The 22,465-nt window shown below is 34.7% G+C and overlaps 1 protein-coding gene across 7 annotated transcripts in view; it reads right to left on the bottom strand.

Moving 5' to 3' along the window:
• Positions 1-215: 215 nt before the first annotated feature.
• Hr4 (nuclear hormone receptor 4) overlaps positions 216-22,465 on the bottom strand; it is a 519,395-nt gene continuing 497,145 nt past the window's right edge. For all 7 annotated transcript variants that reach the window (XM_081764792.1, XM_081764795.1, XM_081764788.1 and 4 more), the window contains exons 7-13: positions 20,600-20,749; positions 19,811-19,945; positions 18,963-19,091; positions 13,546-13,680; positions 10,754-10,946; positions 6,858-6,985; positions 216-1,910 (exon numbers count right to left, since the gene is read on the bottom strand). In XM_081764792.1, the coding sequence (XP_081620918.1) occupies positions 1,830-1,910; positions 6,858-6,985; positions 10,754-10,946; positions 13,546-13,680; positions 18,963-19,091; positions 19,811-19,945; positions 20,600-20,749 (951 nt within the window). In that variant the 3' untranslated portion in view covers positions 216-1,829. The remainder of the gene's footprint in view (positions 1,911-6,857; positions 6,986-10,753; positions 10,947-13,545; positions 13,681-18,962; positions 19,092-19,810; positions 19,946-20,599; positions 20,750-22,465) is intronic.

Below are 22,465 nucleotides of genomic sequence, written 5' to 3' on the forward strand. Positions count from 1 at the left end.
TTCACAAGATTGTATTAATATTGTATTTAACATTTTATTTATTTTTTTTCACAGAAAAACCACGCACCTGTATTCCCCCTATAGACAAGACAGCAGAAGAGGGTTTTTTTTCATACCTATGCTACAGCATATAAGCAGTGCTTAGACGGGAAAAAAGGAATAAAATAATAATAACAATTATCATTATTATTATTATTACCGTTGCTGAAGTCTAAATAATTACAGTATTCTAAAAATTTGAAATATAAATCTGTAAACGTGACAATATCTTTTTTCTCTTTCTCTCTTTCTCTCTTTTGTAATAAACACTAGAAACAGCGTCATGAGATTTTAAAAAAATGATGATGAAAAAATCACTCTTTGAGGATTTTTTTTTTCCACAATGACAGAATGTATAATTATAATAATAATTATTATTATTGTGAATATCTTAAAATTCAATTACAATACTGACAACAAACATACATTTTTTTTGCAAGTAATTTTTCTTTCCTTTTTCTTATGTTAACACAATAAATGTGAAAAAGATCCTGCGGCACTTTGTACATATTACATCACGTCTTTATTATTATTATTATTATAAGGACAAAAGTAGCAAATAGGGTTCATCCCCATTTTTTTTTTTTAAATATTATACATCCTTACTCTTTGATCCTCACATAATTTGCTTTTTCTTTTTCACGAAAGGAAAATTGAAAGCATATTTTTTTCTTTAATAATTATTTCACACAATAATTGTCATTAAGAAGGAACATTTTGTTTTGAACACCATTACACTGGTAACTTAAAAAAAAAAAAAAAAAACTTCAATCAGCAGACAATTTTCTTTTTTTAAAAAATAACACTCACTCACATTGCACAGACATAGGAAGCCAAGCATAATGTTTTTTTTTTTTCTGGTTTGTTATCTAAAATGAAATCACACAATCACTGAAAATGTGTACACAACTGAATTATTTTGTTTCATTTCATTTCTTAAAAGAATTACGGACAAAAATGTCTTGTTTTATTTTATTTTCCTTGTTTTTTTTTAATTAAATATTATTCCACATGTTTCTTCTTTAATTTCAGCTACTACATCATAAGGCAATTACTCACTGGATTCAGTTGTTTTTTTAAAAAAAAAATCATCAAAGTTATATCGATTGCCCACGGACGATTGACATCAATATGTATTATATATATATATATACACACACTCAGATGACCTTTGACATTCTTCAAAATATATGTATATGTAATATAGAAAAATTTATCCTTATATATCTATATATATATATATCTTGTCTTTCAGTCACAACTTAGCTTCCTTTTCACATCATTCAACTTTAGATCTGCTTCTTGACTTTTATCACAAAATTTTTTCTTCTTTATCATCATGTCCATAAAATTTTCATAATCAAAAAGCCTTTCAACAATATTTCTTTTCTAATAGAAAAAAAAATCTATACATACGTATCATCACTGGATCACAATCAAATTTTTCTTGTCGAGTGTTTTTTTTTCTCTTCTTTTTTCAGACCAACACACATTTTTCTTCTGTTTTTACAGTTTTTTTTTATTTTTATTTCTTCGAGCATAAGAAAGTCGTTGTTGCACTGAACTATAATCTTAATTTACTTGCTCGTCCATCTTTCTTCATTGACAAATAAGAAAACGAACATTAACAATTAACGTGTCGTATGTAAATGTTTTCCTCTTCTTGATCTTTGTTTTTTTTTTATAAGAATCAAGATGGCGTCAAATTTTTCTTAAGTGCAACCCTCTTCTTCTTCCCTTAGCTCGTAATACAAATTTCGTTCTGTAGGTGTCCCCACATAAATGAAATACTATCTTTGGATAGCAGAGTTCAGTAGGAAGGGAACATAAAACATCTTACTTTCAAGCAACAATGCAGCTGCAGATTGCACCTGAAAAGTAGAAAAAAATTGCACCTATAAAGTAACTCAAATAAGTAGCACATAAAGTAAATTAAAACTTAAGGCAAAAACGTAAGTGATTTTGAGACGTAAAGTAAAGTTAAACGTAAGTGATTTTGAGACATCTTAAGTACAGCTAATATGTGCACATTAGTCTAGTATTACCATATTCTGAAATGCCACAATGCTGACACATTTTCACCTGGCTAACTCATTATATCATACAATAAGCAGACTAATAACAAAGAGAATTGTTAGTGTCTAGATTTAACCATTCAAATATTTAAATGTGACAGTATGTTTATAAAACACTTGTGCAATGCTTGGCAGAATGAACCTGAAGCATAGATGTGGAAAGAATGGAAAAAGAAGACTACAGGATGCGCTATGAGTGATTGTCGTGCCAAGATAACGAACCTCTACATTCCTCATTCAGTATTGTTATCAATATGATATACTACATCGGAAGACAACACACTTGAGCTTACAAAACATCCGCATCAGTATAGCTTTTTGTGAACGTACATATTCTTAGTTTCTGTACGGATTGTAAATAAGGGCCGCGGTGGTTCAATGGTAGAGCGTTCACCTCTCGTGCATGGGGTCCTCGGTTCGATTCCAGCTCGCGCCACGTGAGCTTTGTGGTCGACAAACACCGTGTGCGTGGGTTTTCTGGGGTTTTCCCGTTTCCTCCCACTTTCTTCATTCCACCATTTCCTTCATTTTTCATCATTACCGTCTCCTTTAGCCTAGCCAGAATAACCGTCGGACGTAAAACTTAAAGATTTCATTTCATTTTTAAAGATAGAGGATAAAGCTGCTGGTATTAGTGAAAAGACAAGAATTTTCGTGATCTTTTTTTCTAAATATTCTTAACTATTGACATCTTATATTAAAGTATGATTATCATTTTAAGGCAAATAACCACCAGAGGAAAATTTCTTTCCGTGGATTTTTTTTTTTTCAAATCCTATAATGGGTATGAAGTGCTAATGTCATTTCATGCAAATTTGTTTGAGATAGCTTATTTTTCTTTCTAAATAACCTTGTATCTCCATTTCAGCTTTGCGTTTTGAACCAAGACCTTCGTCTGTTATGAGTAGTAAGATTTAAAACCAGTTGAGAACGCTCCAACAGCATTGCCAGAACGAACTTAAAAAGAATGGACAGATGGAGTGGGAATGAAAAATGAAATGAAATTTTGAGTTTTACGTCCCACGGTTATGCCGGTTAGGCTAAAGGAGACGGTGATAGTGAGTAATGAATGAAATGGTGGAATGAAGAAAGTGGGAGGAAACGGGAGAACCCCGAGAAAACCCACGCACACGGTGTTTGTCCACCACAAAGTTCACTTGGCGGGAGCAGGGTTTGAACCCGAGGCCCCAAGCACCAGAGATGAACGCTCTACCACTGAGCCACCGCGGCCCCTCAGATGGAGTGGGAAGGATAACTGTGATTGTTCCAACATGTAGAAGTAAATCTTTTTATCCGAACCTCCTTCTGTTTCTCGCAGAAAAATCGCAAAATATCGTCTCTCTATGACTTACGGTTCCCGAGATATGGCTCCGTAAATCTCCCGAAATTCGAACTTTTTTGGCTAATATCTGGGGAACGGTGGCCAGCTGGCCAGTAGCCAGTTACTATTTGATACCAAAATATTCACCATGCTCTTTGGTATTGATTAACATCAATATTATTTCTTTATAACTCATGGTTCCCGAGATATGGCTCCTTAAATCTTCGGAAATCGGCCATTTTTTTGGCCAATATCTCGGGAATCGTAAGAGTAACGCGAAAAATTCCATAACTTTCATAGATAGTTTTTGACGCTCTATCGAATGGAGGGCTTAAAATTGAAAAAGTTGCAAATAACAGACAGACAGACAGACATAGAGAATTCAGTAACGAACTTTTTAAGTTCGTTGATAAATAGCAATTTGCTCTCAAATTAATTGACAGACACAGTATAACAAACTTGACAGTTTTTCGTGTTTTGTTTGTTTGTATGTTAGAAATCTGCGTTTGAAGGGGACATGAATTAATATCTCAAGTTATTCTGAATATACATAAAATATGTGAACAGTTTGCATCCTACTGAAATTATTTTTAATCTCACTATATGTGTTACGAACTCTAGCTTTTAATGGAAAAGTATTGGAATATGTAAAACTTTTAATTATTGAGAGCAAAATATAATCAAATATACATAAAGGTAACAAAGGAGGTCCTATCGCTTTTTCACCCACCACCTTCGAACATCGATATGTCGCCTAAGATGTACCTGGAAGATCAAAAATAGTACCGGTAACCATCAGTACCGACGACCTTTCCAACGTTCTGGAAGGTCATAGATTCCATCGCGGTAGAACTTGGTAGACCGTGAAGCGAAGAAGGTATCAAGTGCATTTTGCACTTCTACTAGGGATTTGAACTGGCGTCCTTTAAGCTGATTGTCCAAGGAACGGAACAGGTAATAATTGGACGGTGCAATGCCTAGGGAGCATGGCGAATGCAATAGTGTTTCTCATCCAAGGCGTAGAATGATGTCCTGGGTCATCTAGCCACGTGGTGCTTAGCGCTGTCCTGTAACAAGAGGACCCCCTTGCGATTCAAAAGTGCTGGCTTCAGAGTTTTGAGTTGTTCTTGAACACGGCTCAGCTGCTGACAGTACACAGTTGCATTGATACTCTGACCAGCTGGTAGCAGTTCTTAATGCACGGTGCCACGAACAGTCCACCGAACATACAAGAGGACCTTCTTCTGATGCAGTGCTGGTTTTAGCTGTTTTGGAATGGGTTCATGGGGTCCTAACCAATGATAACGGTGCCGTGGAGCTTCGTACAGGACCTACTTGCCATCACATGTCAACAACCTGTCCAGAAATGTCTCCTTTCTTAGACGAGACAGCAAACACAGCTCGCGTTGCCTTCTGGTCCGGAGTCAAATCATGTGGGACCCATCGACCCAACTTGCAGTGCTTCCCAAGTTGATGAAGATGCTGCCGAATGGTTTTTCCACTCACACTGAATTGTGGTCCCAGTTCCTCACATGTCTGGTCACTGTTCGCCTCCATTGCTGCCTGAAGATCTTCATTTTGTACATGTGTTGGTCTTCCGGCACGTGGTGCGTCTTCGAGTGTCACCGTCCTTAAACTTGTTAAACCACAGTTGCACTGTTCGCGTAGTCACGATACCCTCACCAAAGGCCTGGCATATCTTCCGCCCCGCTGCAGTTTCGTTTGACCTAGTTTGAGCTGGTAGAGCATATACGCCCTTATGACGCTCTGTGGAGGTCCTATGTTCACTTTGTTCTTAAGCAAGTTCACGGTGTAACTGAACTGCGTAGTATGTAGCAGGTAATATGTTGAATATATCCACACCAACAACTGACCTTCGCCTTATCTTCATTCGGATTCAACTCACGGTGTGAGAGCCAATTGAACACAAGTTTCCACAAAAACGACAGAACTTTCTTGGTTACCTTTATATTAAATGGTTTTTAGTTGTGTGACTACAGTTCTTATATTATGATGCGAACTAATTTGGCCCATTCTCTGCCAGACTGCTAGTCAATCAAAAATATTCCGCTACCACATGGAAGCAAATATGAATGGTTAAGTTGTCAAGCATATACAATGTTTTCTATTAACTTCGCAATTTATATCTGCATGAATTTTAATCCATTTTCTAGTATAGCATAGGTGAGTTACAAGAGAAAAAGATTGTGTTTAATATTTAACATCAATTTTATTGATAATATATTCATAAATCTAAAAGAAAGTATTAACAAAAACAAGTTGTATATATTTGTTCCTCATTATATCTGGATGTGGGTGCGGTGCAGATAGAGGTGTTTCGGGTGTGGATATTTTACATCCACGCAAATCTCCAGTCCACGTTAAATAATTAAAGTAGGGCAACTCTTATTTGAGGAAGGACACTTTTTGGTAAACTAAACATTTACATAAGTCAAGAAAATAGTAAAAATATTAAATAGTGAGAGAAAAACACTTTCTAGCAAGAAGGAAAATGTTTATACACTATAATAAGTAAGAAAACATTCAACTGTTTGGCAAACAAATTATATTGCATTTTACTTATGTTCTGGGATGTTTACGGTTATTATTATTATTATTATTATTATTATTATTATTATTATTATTATTATTATTATTATTATTATTATTATTATTATTATTATTATTACAGGGTGTACGGAATGGGACTGACGGTTTTTAAAAGTGTATAGTTTTAATATGGTCAGAGATACAGAAGAAAAAGAACATTCATATTGAAGGAAAACTCAAAAAGTTTTGTTCAGCAAATTTTCATACTTGAACAACTACCGATGACGGCGCTAGTATCGCCGATAAACAGAAATGGCGTCGGCAGTCGAAAAGGCGCAATACGTGTAGTGGTTTGCTGAGGCAAAAAGTGTGCTCCTGGACTTCTTCCTGTGGGGGTATGTGAAAGACCTTGTGTATTCTGGTAAAAAGGCGCGTAACCTTGGTGAACTTAGGAATGCGATTGCTTCAGTAACACCTCAGATGTTACAGAATACGTGGAGAGAGATTGAGTTCAGGCTAGATATTTTAAGAGTTACAAATGGAGCTCACGTGGAGTTATACTGAGTTAGAATGACTTGTAAGTAAGACCAAATAAACTTTTTGAGTTCTCCTTTAAAATGCATGTTTTTTTTTTTTTTTTTTTTTTTTTTTTTCTGTATCTCTGACCATATTAAAACTATACACTTTTAAAAACCGCCAGTCCCATTCCGGACACCTTGTATTATTATTATTGACTTCCTCATAACCTCATCATCGGTGAGCGTGCTCTCATTTTATAAGTTATAATACAACTAATAATATAGTTAGCACTGATATCCGGTATTAATGAAAGATATTTGACATGTTTCTCCTTGCCAAATATATATCCTTACCTCTGGTAATCGGACTAGCAATTCTTGGAATCGGCTGGGCTGTTGCGGAAAATTGTGTTCCACAAAACTCCTTAGACAGGCCATATAACGCTCCTGGATTGTTTCCAGTTCTGTAGAACTTCCCCGGCCTGCAAACAAAGAAAAAAATGCATATTAATGATAGTTGTGTCATGACTTTACTTAACCAATATAATTTCATCACTACACACAATACATGTGAACATTTCGAAGACATAACAATTAGCTTTCGCAACTTTTTTGTAAATTCTCCCAAGGCACAAACAACAGACTTTAAGGAGAAAATCTGCTGATAATACACAAAAAGCTTTGTAATAGCATATAAAGAGTATTTATAGAACGAACGCGTTCAAATCTAAAAGAATCTTAACGAGCATAAATTTATTGACTTTCATAATTTCCTTTCAAGTATTAATTCTGTTACTATATAAGTAAATAAAGGACACATACAGAGTGACCCGAGAGCAAATCGTGTTCCTTTGAGGGTAATAGGGGAGGTCATTCTAAGCAAACAAAAGTTCCTATGACAATGCATCCTATGTTCTCAACGGTTTGAGAACTACAGATTGTTTATAGTTTCTGACCTTTTGTTGCATGAAAGTATTTATTGCTCATCTTGCAGTAATTCTACGGAGATGCATTTGAGTGATAATAAATGGTCTTTCAAACTATATGCAGCATGTGGCAGTGGTGTTTTTGGTAGAGAAGCTATTGAGAGCAATCCTTGGCAACAATGTTGCCATCCAATTCTCTTAAATAAGCTAGAAGAGGGACATCAACCAACTTCCCTTCCAAAGATACTACGATCACATGCTACATACTCTTCCAAACGCCATTCCATCACCATTCAAATGCGCTATTTTTCACCTCTGTAAAATACCTACAGGATGAATAATAAACACTTTCATTCAACATAAGCTTTAAAAACCTGAGTTTCAAACTGTTGAGAACAGGATACATGATTATAGGAACTTATATCGTTAAAATGATCTCTCCCATCACTACTCAAAGAGACGCGATTTCCTCCTGGGACACTTTGTGTAAAACATAAATAAAGAAAATTGTAAGATACTTTCGCTGATGCCTTATCAGACAAGAAAGGAAAGAAATTTGAAAAAAAAAAGAAGAAAAGAAACATTAAACTAAAGAGGAATAGGGGAGTAACAACAGATCTGGCGCCATAATTGCTCCCTATATATATATATCATTCCACGAAACCAAAATAATACTGCAATATTAAAATAATAAGATACATTAGTATGTTTGAACTAAAGTAACCTCATATACTGGAGTGAGCTGCTCCAGTTGCCCAAACATAAAATAATAAAAAATCGAAACTCTACCTCTGTAGCTTTCTAGTAAAAATTGAATGGGTTGAAAAATCATAACAGCGTACAAATAACATTTTGGTCAAAATTGAGATAAGGTCACAGCTGACAAGTAAGGGACCATATGGTTGTCGCGCAAATCAGATGCAGACATACGCCATCTGATTGAGCATGAAAAGATATAGAGAACACAGAAATTTAAGGTGCTAAGGGCCATAGGGAGTGGAGCGAGGAAAGAGGAAACATTGAATGTCGGCAAAATTAAAGAAAGTTAGGAATGACGGGAAAAGATAATTTCGTGGAAACAGGGAAAGAAAGTCAACAAAAAGAGAGCAACAAAACATAACAAGGGCATCAAGGACGAAGAAAGATCATAATCAGGGTTGCCATCCGGACCGCAGTGTTGCCAGCGCTGCATAAAATTGATATGGAAGGTATAGCACAGTATAGCAGTTCATGCACAAGGAAAACTATTAGTAACACAAAAGACAATTGAAAAGACTCTGTACACGTGCGTAAAAAGGTTTAACGTAGTCGTGAGTGAATATTACACTCGCGTGAATACAAATGGAGGAAAATAGAGAACAGTACGCACCATTTGTAGTTTAATTGCAGTTGACGTGAAGATCACGAATGAATGCGTGGTCAACACACAAACATTTTTCGCAGTGAGCACAGCGGATGAAAACAAGCTGGTCACACGCGTCTCTGCAGCATTCTTCTGTGAGTCCTTTTTCAAAGCAATATGCGGAAGGTTTTTCTAACTGTCCAGGATGTTCATTGGAGTAGCCACATTTGAAAAACGCAAAGCGTATCATCTTTTGGAATCAATAGCAAACCACCATGGGTTCATCAAGCCCAGGGACCTTCAGGTCGAAACCTGCCTTCGGGCAGAACACCGATCATCATCATCATCATGGAACGATGCTCCCAAACACTTTCGTTTCTGTGTTATCATGTGTACTCCCTTCACTTCCATTCCTATATTCGTCCTCCCTCATGTACATTATTCACTCACGACTATCGTTAAACGTTTTCACGCACGTGTACGGAGTCTTTTCAATTGTCTTTTGTGTTACTAATATTTTTCCTTGTGCATGAATGGCTATACTGTGCTATACCTTCCATATCAATGTTATGCAGCGCTGACAACACTGCGGTCCGGATGGCAACCCTGATTATGATCTTTATTCAACCTTGATGTCCTTGTTATGTTTAGTTTCGTTCTTTTGGTTAACTTTCTTTCCCTGTTTGCAAGAACTTAACTTTTCCCGTCATTCCTGACTTTCTTCAATCTTGCCGACATTCAATGTTTCCTCTTTCTTCGCTCCTCTCCCTATGGCCCTTAGCACCTTAAATTTCTGTGTTCTCCATATCTTTTCATGCTCAATCAGATGGCGTATGTCTGCATCTGATTTGCGCGACAACCATATGGTCCCTTACTTGTGAGAACTACACACAAGAAAGATCTTATAGTAAAGAGATTTAAGCAGAATAGTGTTATTTGGTAGAGGTAAAGTTATTTATAATCGTACTTTTCTTAAGAAAGTTATGGAATCAACCAACTTCAAATTCGTTTTTCTCAGAGATATATAGTTATTTACAATCGTACTTTTCTTAAGAAAGTTATGGAATCAACCAACTTTAAATTCGTTTTTCTCAGAGATATATAGTTATTTATAATCGTACTTTTCTTAAGAAAGTTATGAAATCAACCAACTTTAAATTCGTTTTTCTCAGAGATATATAGTTATTTATAATCGTACTTTTCTTAAGAAAGTTATGAAATCAACCAACTTTAAATTCGTTTTTCTCAGAGATATATAGTTATTTATAATCGTACTTTTCTTAAGAAAGTTGTGGAATCAACCAACTTTAAATTCGTTTTTATCAGAGATATATAGTTATTTATAATCGTATTTTTCTTAAGAAAGTTATGAAATCAACCAACTTTAAATTCGTTTTTCTCAGAGATATATAGTTATTTATAATCGTACTTTTCTTAAGAAAGTTATGAAATCAACCAACTTTAAATTCGTTTTTCTCAGAGATATATAGTTATTTATAATCGTACTTTTCTTAAGAAAGTTATGGAATCAACCAACTTTAAATTCGTTTTTCTCAGAGATATATAGTTATTTATAATCGTATTTTTCTTAAGAAAGTTATGGAATCAACCAACTTTAAACTCGTTTTTCTCAGAGATATATAGTTATTCATAATCCCATTTTTCTTAAGAAACTTATGGGATCAGACAACTTTAAACTCATTTTTCTCGGAAAAAAGATATATGCGCTTATATTGTTATGCACTACACACACTCGATTACAATCATCAACACCTTTCTTGTAGAGTGTGCGATCGTTTTCATCGGATCCGATGGCATCCGATGCAAACAATCGCCAACGTATCATATTATTAAGAATTCTTTCCCTAATTAAACACTGTAATGACTTTTAAACCTATATATTATTCCATTTGAACTTTCGTTTTCACTATAAATCTATCTGAATCGTTTTTAAAATAAGCTGTATTATTAATAATACTTACCCTGATTTAACATGGTAATGACTTTTAAACACACATATTCTTCCATTTGAAGTTTTAACCTTCGGAACATTAAAGTAACATGAGTTATTTTTTCCACCATAAGCCCTACGTCTTGCCGAAGTTGGTCCATGGTTATCGGACGACCCATCATTGAAGTCAGGCACGTTTGCAACGTACAGAGATTATTCGATACCTGAGAATAAAGGAGGGCAAAAAACGTATGTAATTTGTATTAATAGTAATAATATTTTTATTTAATGTTTGATACATATCTGTTAAATTACTGCTTACCAGACAATGATAGAAATATTATCTAATATGATATATAAAAATGAAACTGATATTGTGGATGATCGAATCACGAAAAAAACAGTTGACCAGTTTGAAATAAATTTTGGAACGTAGTTAATACCGAATTCGAGCTAAAATTTTTATCATAATCGTTTTGATTTGAGGGCATATCCTAATGGAATATGGGGTCAGAATGTATGCGGAAAATAGAATATCTCATGAGGCCCTCAAACTAGGAACATGGAACTCGGTATATGAACTCCTCATTAAAGATAAGCGGAAATGTGTCCCAGCGTTTTCCAAAATTTCCTATTTTAAGAGAGCGATCAGGAGAGCATTTTCTATATATTTTTAGACACACGAAATCGACGTTACCTACTGTTTCTTGTCGCATCACGGGAAAACGGCTGGCCCGTTTGAAATGAAGTCTGGCACACAGTTAGTACTTCCTCAAGCTGGATTTTTATCATGCTACTTTGATTAAAGGGTGTATCCTAAGTGTGCTACTTTGATTGAAGGGTGTATCCCAAGTGCCCTACTTTGATTAAAGAGTGTATCCTAAGTGAGCTACTTTGATTAAAGGTTGTATCCTAAGTGTGCTACTTTGATTAAAAGGCGTATCCTAAGTGTGCTACTTTGATTAAAGGGTGTATCCTAAGTGTGCTACTTTGGTTAAAGGGTGTATCCTAAGTATGCTATTTGATTAAAGGGTGTAAGGCCCATCCTAAGAGGGTAGGGGCTTAAAATATACAGGGTGTTTCAAAGCAACACCGACAACGTTTGGGAGGTGATTCCTCACACCAAGATAAGAAAAAAAAGTATAGACCAACCTGGGTGCACAAATGCTTCCTTTCGGAGTTATAGGCTACCGAAAACATCAAAAAATGAACTTTAAAAGTCCATAGCTTCAAAACTATGGGACCTACCGTAGTCGGGACAAGACTTCACTTAGGAACTAGTATGTGCCCTATCCAAATATTCAAGTTTTCGAATCCTGCGATATTTCCGCAACAATTTTTATAGACAGTTAGTGAATACTTCAAGTTATATGCCCGTAGCCAAACTCCGTCTTTACAAATTGTCGTGTGAGTATCTCAGGATTCTGAAACATGTATTTTTAAATAGTGCACATATTAGTTCCTAAGTGAAGTCTTGACCTGTCTACAGTAGGTCCCATAGTATTGGAGCTATAGACCTTTAAAGTTCATTTTTTCCATGTTTTCGGCAGCCTATAACTCCGAAAGGAAGCAAGCATTTGTACACCCAGTTTGGTCTATACTTTTTGTCTTATTTTGGTGTCAGGAATCACCTCCCAAACGTTGTCGGTGTTGTTTTGAAACACCCTGTATATGCCAAAAATAGATTATCTTCATTAAAATGCGTATCCTAAGGGGGGAAAGATTTAAACACTTTCCATAAACCTATTCTCCCGGTGCGAAGAACGGGCATTTTAGTTAGTCATACAATAGAAAGAAAGTAAGTTAGAAGTGACTTCACTAAAAATATTCACCAAACTCTTATAATAAGAATAATAGTAAATATTGTAATAATATTAATAGCATATCCATTTATTTAGTTACTTAGTTATGTATATTTATTTATGGATTCCACGCTACATGATTGTATATTTAGGTTAAAAAAGGTGATGAGAAAAGAATGATAATGATGAAATTGAGTGAAAGGACAATATGTAACATTAGTGATCCAAGCAGAATTAATAGTGCCTTAGAGCCAATTGTCAGCCTAATGCCTTAGAGCGCTTGAAACTAAAATTTAGTACTATAATATGATTTATAATACAGTATTTGAAAAAATATTTGGATGACAACAAAACTCTACAACAAGTTTGTAACCCACATTCAGAGTATTCTGTAAATATCCAATGTCCTCTTAGCACAATTTTATAATGTATTTTCCTTCTCCCTCAACAGAACTAACTGAAAGGAATACAAACAGAAATAATCTTGTATGTGTATATTTTACGACCGAATCATGTCGTCTACATTGTCCAAAAATTTTCTTCATATTATCATAGATTCTCTTTTTGTTGTTCTTTCCTGAAGATTAGAGATTTATGTATAGGACTATTCATTCTTAGAGTATCAGCCCCTTATTCATATTCTTCACTTAGTCAATGCTGATAGAAAACTGAACGCGTATGACAAGTTATTCGTAACGTAATTCGTGGTAAATTATTCATTAAAAAAATGGTAGTTCATAGAGCAACTGGTAAACTTACGGTGCTTGATTCGTAGAACAACTATGATAAATGGTTCACAGAAGAATTGGTGGCAATTTGTAAAATAACTCGTGACAAATGGTCATAGATGAATATATGGTACATGATTCATAGGGTAATTTCTGGTAAACAATATTTACAATAACTTCTGTAATAGGTTAACTCACGGTTATTATCCGTAAAACAATTTATGACAAAGAGTACATGGAGTAAGTCTTGGTAATTGACTGATAGAATAACTAACGATATTGCTTAAGCTTACCTCTTGAGGAAATTCAGCCTCTGTTCCATCAGTGCTTGTGCTTCCTAATTTATGGGCACCATGGATTGCTTGATACGCAGACGTTGTCAGTACAAGAAGTTCATGCCATTTATGGGTTAACAGCCTCGTGTGTACCTGCAAAGACACGTTGTTTATTTTCCTCTTTCACTTTACATTATAGAAATAGAGAAGTAAAAAATCTTGATTATCGTCAATCAATTACCAGCATATACAGTATATTATTGGAAATTCCCAGAGTACAAATACAGATATACGCAACATATAAATTCAATTCTCACTTCAAATATAATAAATCCTACTCAAATTATCAGCTGGATTTGAATAGAATATAATCGATCTTGTACCAGGGGTGGACTGGCCATAATCAAGTACCGGCCCGATGGCCGCTGCGCCCTCCTCACATAAGTGCCTTTGCGCCCTCCTCGGGAGGGGCTAAGACCCGTCTTAGCCTCGGGAAGAAGCACAGTTTCCTCTCTGAACACATAAAAAAAAAAAAAAACAAGACTACATAATTATTTTAAAATTCGCTAGCCTTTGGACAGCTAGGGCTCCACCCCAGACCCCGGTATTTGCTCGGCCTGCGGCCTCGCTCTTTCTGTTTTCGGCGTGGGAATGCTATTAATGATATTAGATTTACCCCTAAATATATAGATTTGACTCTAATATCGGTCATTTTGGACGATTTTTACATATCACCCTTACCAACCCCACGCTCCGCTCCAAATCCCAGTATTTGCTCGGCCTGCGGCCTCGCTCTTTCTGTTTTTGGCTTTGGGAATGTCATTATAATGATCTTAGGGACCCTGAAATTTATAGATTTGACTCTAATATTGGTCATTTTGGATGATTTTTATATATCAACCCTCCCACCCCCACTGCTCCGCCCCCAGATCCCGTCTTTACTCGGCCTACGGCCTTGCCCTTTCTGTTTTAGGCTTTGGTGGTACCATGAATGATCTCAGTGACTTCGAAATATATTGATTTGACTCTAATCTCGGTCATTTTGAATTATTTTTACATGTCTCTCCCTCCCACTCCCGCCGTTAGAGGCGCAAGTGGCGTTACATAAAAACTAGACTCCGTTCAAGACATAGATGAACATCTGGAATCATTGTTCTTGATGAACTCAGAAAGAGACATTCTGACCAAAATAGACAACAATCTTATAATTGACAAAATGTGTGAGAAAAGCAAGGAGATGCGAAGGCTCCTTCAAGCATAAAGCAATGACTTTATTTTCATTTTCCAGTTTTGTTTTTGAATTTCTTTTTTCGCTAGGTAGGTATATAATTCTAAATTTACTTTTGTTAATTTGTAGTAAATGTTTCATGTATACTTTTTATTAACGGTTTTAAAAATAGATGAAAAATAAGTTAATGTTATGATGAACATAGCTTTAAAAGGATGGAAGTATGAAAAATAGCATAAGACCCAAACTTAACTCAAATCTTCAGTTATAATTAGGCTGTTAACAAATGTAGCCGAACAATTTAAACAACTGTTGTGATTTTTGTAGTCTCAGTTAAAGTGTGCAGATTTATATAGGCCTAATATACGAGGCGTGTTTTTTAAGTAAGGCCGTTTGAACATAAGTAAATGTATTTTCAAAAAAGTAAATGTATTTTCAGAAAGTACATACTTTACTCTATTTTTCGATATAGTTGCCAAGTTTGTTCAAACACTTATCATACCTCTCAACCAATTTCAAAATAACCTCTTCATAAAAACTTGCCGCCTGCTCCGATAACCAAGAGTTCACTGCCGTTTTCACATCGTCGTCATCATTGTAACGGTTACCACTGAGGTGTTGTTTAAGGTGAAGGAACAGATTGTAATCGCTCGGTGCAAGATCAGGACTGTAGGGTGGATGGTCTAAAACTTCCCAGTCAAAACTGTCCAACAAATCGCGGGTCTGACCTGCAGTGTGAGGTCTTGCATTGTCATAGAGAAGAACAATGCCCTTTGCCAGCATGCCACGTCGTTTGTTTTGAATCGCTCTGCGTAACTTTCACAGAGTTTGGCAATATGCTTCTGCATTGATAGTGGTTCCTCGTTGCATGAAGTCAACCAACAAAACACCGACGCCATGATTTTGCGCTGGGACAGAGTCTGTTTGGCCTTCACCTTTACAGACGAGTTTGTGTGTCTCCATTCCATGCTCTGTTGCTTCTATTCGGGCGTGATATGCGAAATCCATGTTTCGTATCCAGTTACGATCTGACTCAAGAAGCCGTCACCTTCTTCGTGATAACGAGTCAAGAACTTCATGGCACACTCAAATCTTTGTTTTTTGTGGTCCTCTTCAGGAGTTTTGGGATCCAACAGGAGCACAGTTTCCTAAACTTTAGGTGTTCAGAAACAATTTTGTAAAGCACTGATTTTCAGGAAATTCGTTTGAGAGACCTGTTATTGTGAAGCGCCTGTTCTCATGAACCCTCGCTTCAACTGAAGCCACCAAATCGTCTGTAATCGAAGAAGGGCGACCGGAGCGGTCCTCATCATGGACGTTGTCACGGCCATTTTTGAATTCTCGTATCCACTTACGCACTTTGTTTGCACTCATAACAGTATCACCGTACACTTCGCAAATCTGTCGATGAATTTCTGCAGCAGACAGGTTACTTGCTGACAAAAACCGTATCACTGAGCGAACCTCACACGCGGCGGGCGACTTGATAGTCTTAAACACTGTGAAAGCACAGAACACAACCGTACAGGTCAGCTACAGAGTTGAAACTGAGCACAGTTGTTCCCGAGGCATGCACACACTAGTTGCGGTATGCGCGCGAACTACTAGTGTCTACAACAAAACGGATCTTACTTAAAAAGATACGCCTCGTATTTAGTACTCAAAGTCTCTTTGTTTGTTTATGAAAATATTGAATTTGTATAATTCTGTCGTGATTAACTGCAATAGCTACTTAATCTTTTGTTGTTTTTTATGTACTAATTTTCCGGGGAAGCCCCCCGGCACTTTCTTTTATTAGGAGGGGGTATTCCATACAACCGAAAGCCTCGGATGGACGGCGCCCTCCCAGAGTATGTGACCGCGCCCTTTTTACATAGCCAGTCCACCCCTGTCTTGTACATATATATTATTTAGATAAAGTATACTTAATAATAATGTAACTGCTAATCGTCATTGAACAATTGTGTGATTTGCTAATGTTAAATCAGGTGAAGAACACAGGAACTAGAGGAACACATTAGAGTGAACTCACCAATATTATTTAATATATATTTAGATGACATAGTCTATAGGTACACAGCAAACGAGGTGTTAAAACAACACAAAATTACTATCACTTTAGGGCGTTACTTGTGTGTTCATTTAACATCAAGGACATCACCTTCCGAGCATATCAGAAATAACTAGTAATTGTGAGAATTTGCAATGGATTTTACTGTTTGCTATAAGCAAACCTTTACGCAGTATATTTGGCATTTATGCCAAGTAACGAGTAACGTACTATATTTTCTGTAATAGTTTTGTAAGCCTATGAATTGCCTTACAGCAGTTACATGAGTAGCAGTTCTGCTATCTCTTGTTCTTATATGTTTTACTTATGTGCTAGGATATAAAAACAACAGATTGCAGCACTGCTACTCATGTAACTGTTGTCAGACATTTCATATGCATAGGCTTACAAAACTATTTTCATGACCGATTATAGTGAGACATATTACGTTATTCGTTACTTGTCATACATGTCAAATATACTGTGTAAATCTTTGCTCATTGCAAACAATAAAATCAAATTCAAATTCTCACTGACAATTACTAATTATTTCTGATATGATCGGAAGGCACGTTTTTGGTGTTTAAGGATCGCAATATATACCAAACCCATCCCCAACTCTATCGATAAAGATCCGAGCACATAGGCCACGACTTTTAGCCTAAGCTTACCACTCCTTTCTCAGGCCCACAAAATTTGACATTTTTACCTTAGGTTCTCCACCATCTTATTGAAACCTGACGTCCATCTCTACAGTACTTAACAATTATTAATCTAAACCACTGGCCAAAGAGAAGGCGTAACCTTCTACGGCCCGCCCATCGACAGATGGGAATGAAAGTCAGTTAAAAAAAAAATGGTGTTTAATTAACACACAAGTAACACACTAAAATGGTAGTCATTTTGAGTTGTTTTAATACTTTATTTTTTGCTGTGTATGATGGTATTTCAGTAAGAGAAAGAAAAACTGAATGTATACCTAGGTAAATTTGCAGATGATATGACTTTTGTTGCAGCATCTGAATTGAAAATTAACATTATGTTAGGATACTCAACGGAAATCAATGAAGATTATAGGATGAAAATAAACTTATAAAAGACAAAAGCCATTGTGATTGACACGAAGCCGTTCGGACTATCAATTATAGATATAGGGAGTGTGTATGTGTGTATGAGGGAAGGGAAAAGAACAAGAGAGAAGTTTGAAATATCTTTCTTCCATATAGTTTCAAGATAATCTTCACCTGGTTTTGGTTTCCAAAATGAGGTAGATAAGTAGATTTTTGTTTTGTACTAGTTCCCAACAAACATTTTAAGTGAAGCAGAAAATAAATATGATAACTATGTACTCAGAGCAAGATATTTGTATCATTTTGCAAAAGAAAATAAATCAATTAGCACAGGTAAAATAAATTTTGACTCATGGTTTCGATAATAGTCAACATCTTGAAGAATGTGAAGAGAAACAGAAAAAAAAAACAGTAGTAATCTACAACCTGCACTAATAAAGCGTACAACAAAGGGAATATGAACCAATATAAAAGTTAATTAATTGTCTATAATATTTGTAACTTTAAGAATTCTTATTGTAAATTGAAGTTAATTAATTGTCTATAATATTCGTAACTTTAAGAATTCTTGTAAATTGATCTAAAATCAATATTCTTTATAATATTAAAAGATCGCAGTATTACTAAGAACGTTGTACAAAATTGTAGCGAATAAGTTCGGTTGTTTTTAATATATATATATATATATATTTGTTTTGAAGACGATGCCCTTTAGAAAAATCAACTTTAGTATATATTAATTTCAGATGGATTTTCTTTGTGTATGATTTGTTTTAAAAATATTGTATTTTACAAAAATAATAATAATAATAAATACCCAAAATACACAGTACACAGTTACTATTCAACACATATTAATGTGTACTTTAATACACCATAGTATTTCATAAAATTAAGTCAAACTAATGAAGCATAGGGAGCTAATAGGTCATAAATTAGTATCAATTCATTAATTATGTCTTTCAGTGTTTTCTATATATAGAAACAGAAAGTGGATCATTGTCTGATATATTATTGATTGATTTATTTTTGAATTACATATATACACATCTCTATCAAGATATTTTAAACAAATGTTTTCCATTACCTCCACTGGTAATTCCAGATAGAAAGGTAACCTTTTGGTCCACTGCACCAGCTTATATACTATGGAATCTCCGATTTGACACAACTTCTCAGACAAATCTGATTCATGGTCCAACAGTTCATCCATATTCTAGAAAGAGAGAAAAAAAATCATCGGATTACAAAAATATATAAAAGAAGGGGGAATATTTTTATATATGTTAATATTCACTCTGTATTTTTTTTAAAGTTTACTACTTACAATAATAATATTATATACATTTAATATTAATTTAAGTTTATTTATTTAACAATCATCAGATACAGCTCAGAGGCCATTTTATACTGGATATCTAACAACAGTAACAATGCAAAGGATTTGGGAAGATATCAGCTAAGGCCTGTTCAGTAGGCACCATCCCGGCATTTGCCCTGGTAGGACTGAGGAAAACCCTGAAAAATCCCAGTCAGGATGGTTGGCAGCGGAAATCGAACCCACGACCACCCTAATGCAGAGCCAACACTCTACCACTTGAGATACTTCACTTGGTGCTTAAACATTTGAGTTTGCTTTAGCGTCGGTGAAAATACATATTAACTATATAGTTTCTGAACCGTATACATCCTCTAAAACATTTAAGTTTATACCGTTCATAAGTGAAATTATTTTATGTGTAACTCTTATTTTCTCTGAATGTAAAAGAAAATTTTACGAAAAATAGCAAAATATTTTCATTTCTCTATTTCATTATTACCTTCATTAAAGTTATTGAAAATTCTTTGATAAGATCATAGAACAGTATTATCTATCAACAGAGTAGTAATTAAAATCACGAAAGACAAAATAAACTTGGTAAAGCATGTACTTACTCGTAACGTGGCAATGTCTTGAAACTCATCACAGTCGATGAGGGTTTGGATCATGCTTATGGCGGTTTCTATTGGCATACTCCGATCCCTTGAAGAACTAACGGTGCTTTCTAGCCTTTGCCGCAAATGAACGATCTGCATCAGAATGGAAAAAATATGAATAGTTTATTTTAAGTTTTTTTTTTATTATTTTTACTTTATAAATATGAGTGTCAACAAGTTAATCATATATTCAACAACGAGGATAATGAAAATTCTTTAAGTATGTAAATAAGTTTGTCAATGACCGTTTATTTGTGATTTTCCTCACACTGTATACATGCATAAAGCCTAAATTTTCTAAACGTAAAAGACAATTATATATATATATATATATATATATATATATATATATATATATTAAATAAAGAATTACTTAATTGCACAGTTAACAGTATAAGAAAACAAAACAGGTATGATCTTCCAAATTGTTACACCATCTTCAAATCTACTGTTATTTAATTTTTCAACATAACTCAGTTTTGTGAAACTCTACAGCAAGATTATGATAATTTTCAAAACATTAATAATAACACTAATAATAATAAATTTCACAACAAGACAATTTTGAGACAGTAAATTACCAAATTCAAAAATTTTACAATTTACAAAATTTTATTTTAGATCATAGTATTTTGTAAACACACACACACAAAATGTGTTGTAAAATTTTAATCTTATGCTGAACTTGTGAAATATTAAATAGAGAGTGAGATTTTCATTTGTAGTAGCTATAAACAGTTTACACACCTCACTGGGATTCGTCAGTGCTGTTTTTAGGATTTCACCGTTCACCAGATGAGGCGTCGGTTGTTCAGTATTCATCACAGTTTTATGTTTTTCTATCTGCGACTTCAGTTGCCCGTTTTTCTGGTTCTTTTTATGTTTCTTGTATTTTACCTGAAATTGAGTGTAAAAAAATTCTGAGCAATAAAAAGTTCTCTATGTGTTCACAGTAACTATAATAATTATTACTATTTCGCTAAAAGCATGATTTTTCTATTATTATAACAATCATAATGAAAATAAAACTAGTTATTGACCCAAATGTAAGACTTTTTTTTTTTTAAAAAAATAAAAACCTTCACAGACTGCAATTCTCTTGCTTGTGAAGACCCATATTTAAGCAATTTCTTATCATAAAATACCCATAACACACCAAGTTAATAATATGAAGATATCTCCTGTTATTCGAGTCAATACAATTTAAACATGATTATGCTAATTGCTTTTAAGATAAAGAAGAAAACTGAATATTATGACTATGTTATCATGCTTAGAATCATTCAGTTTCATTTCGTAAGCGACACATTTCGCTTAATATGTAAGGACAAGCCGTTTATTTTTAGGGTTATACGGTTGTCGAGATATCTAGAATTTATCTTCACTAAACATATGCAGATATTCAATAATAAAATAACCTAAGAACGATTTCAAAGTATCCACACAGAAATTTAATTTGGAAAAAGAAGAAGAAATATGAATTTTGTTATCTCTAACTTGGATCTTTTTTATTCATCATAAATGCACTTTTGAGAAACTAACCTAATATAGATTTCTCAGATTTCTTTCTAGTGTCTAATCCTAATATATATATATTGTAGCTGAAATGCCCTACGGAACGAATAGGTTTATATAAAAGTATTTGAATCTTTTCCTCCCCTTAGGATACACATGGGGGATTAAATTGGACTTAAAATGCATCGTCAATGTTATTGTTCATCTCATGGATTGGACACTAATATCGATCTTTTTATTATTATTATTATTATTTTTACATGTGACCTTTTCCTACAGATACCGATGGGGCTAAAGTGGACTTCAGCGACGTCGGGTGTTTTAATACTAGTCTCAATGAACTCTAAAAACTATGAATTAGACACTAATATCGGTCGTTTTCGAATATTATTACATGTCACCTCCTCACGCCTTCTCCAAGCCTTGCCGAAAATGTACTAAAACTTTGGTTAGGCCACAGACTATCTATGTACCAAAAATCATGAAATTGATGCGGGAGTCTAGGAGGGTCTATGCGGCATCAAACATATTTTTACGTGTCATACCCCTCACACTTCATCCCTTGACGAAAATGTGTTAAAAGTAGAAGGGATACCAAGGTATACTCATATACCAAAAATAAGCAAAATCGACGCAGCTAGGAAGAGTTTGCGGACAAATATCGTTATATTCGTTATATATATAAGATGCCTTCTTTCCTTCTTTAAAACGGGAATTTCAAAAAAAAAAAAAAAAAAAAGCTGTATCGCAATAATAATATAATGCGATATAGTGCGTCCTATAATTTTAATGAAGAATTTATGTACCAAGTGTCATCTTTCTAAGGTGGGAGGATTGTGAGATACTCAGTGTTTCGCACAGATTTTGAACCTCTCGCTTCTCTCTGAGATATGCATTAGTATCATGATAAAAACCTAGGTTAGGCCATGGTCTGGTCAAGTACCAAAAATCATCAAAATCGAAACAGTGGTGCAGGAAGAGTTCGCGGAAAAACATCTTTACATTAATTTACATATAGGAGATGCTCCCTTGCTCCCCTTTAAAACGGAAATTTTTGAAAATCTCTGGATCGCGGGTTCTCTTATTTCAATGAAAATG

Source organism: Thermobia domestica, chromosome 7 (genome assembly GCF_964235325.1).
Source record: "Thermobia domestica chromosome 7, izTheDome1.hap1.1, whole genome shotgun sequence".
Classification (NCBI taxonomy): domain Eukaryota; kingdom Metazoa; phylum Arthropoda; class Insecta; order Zygentoma; family Lepismatidae; genus Thermobia; species Thermobia domestica.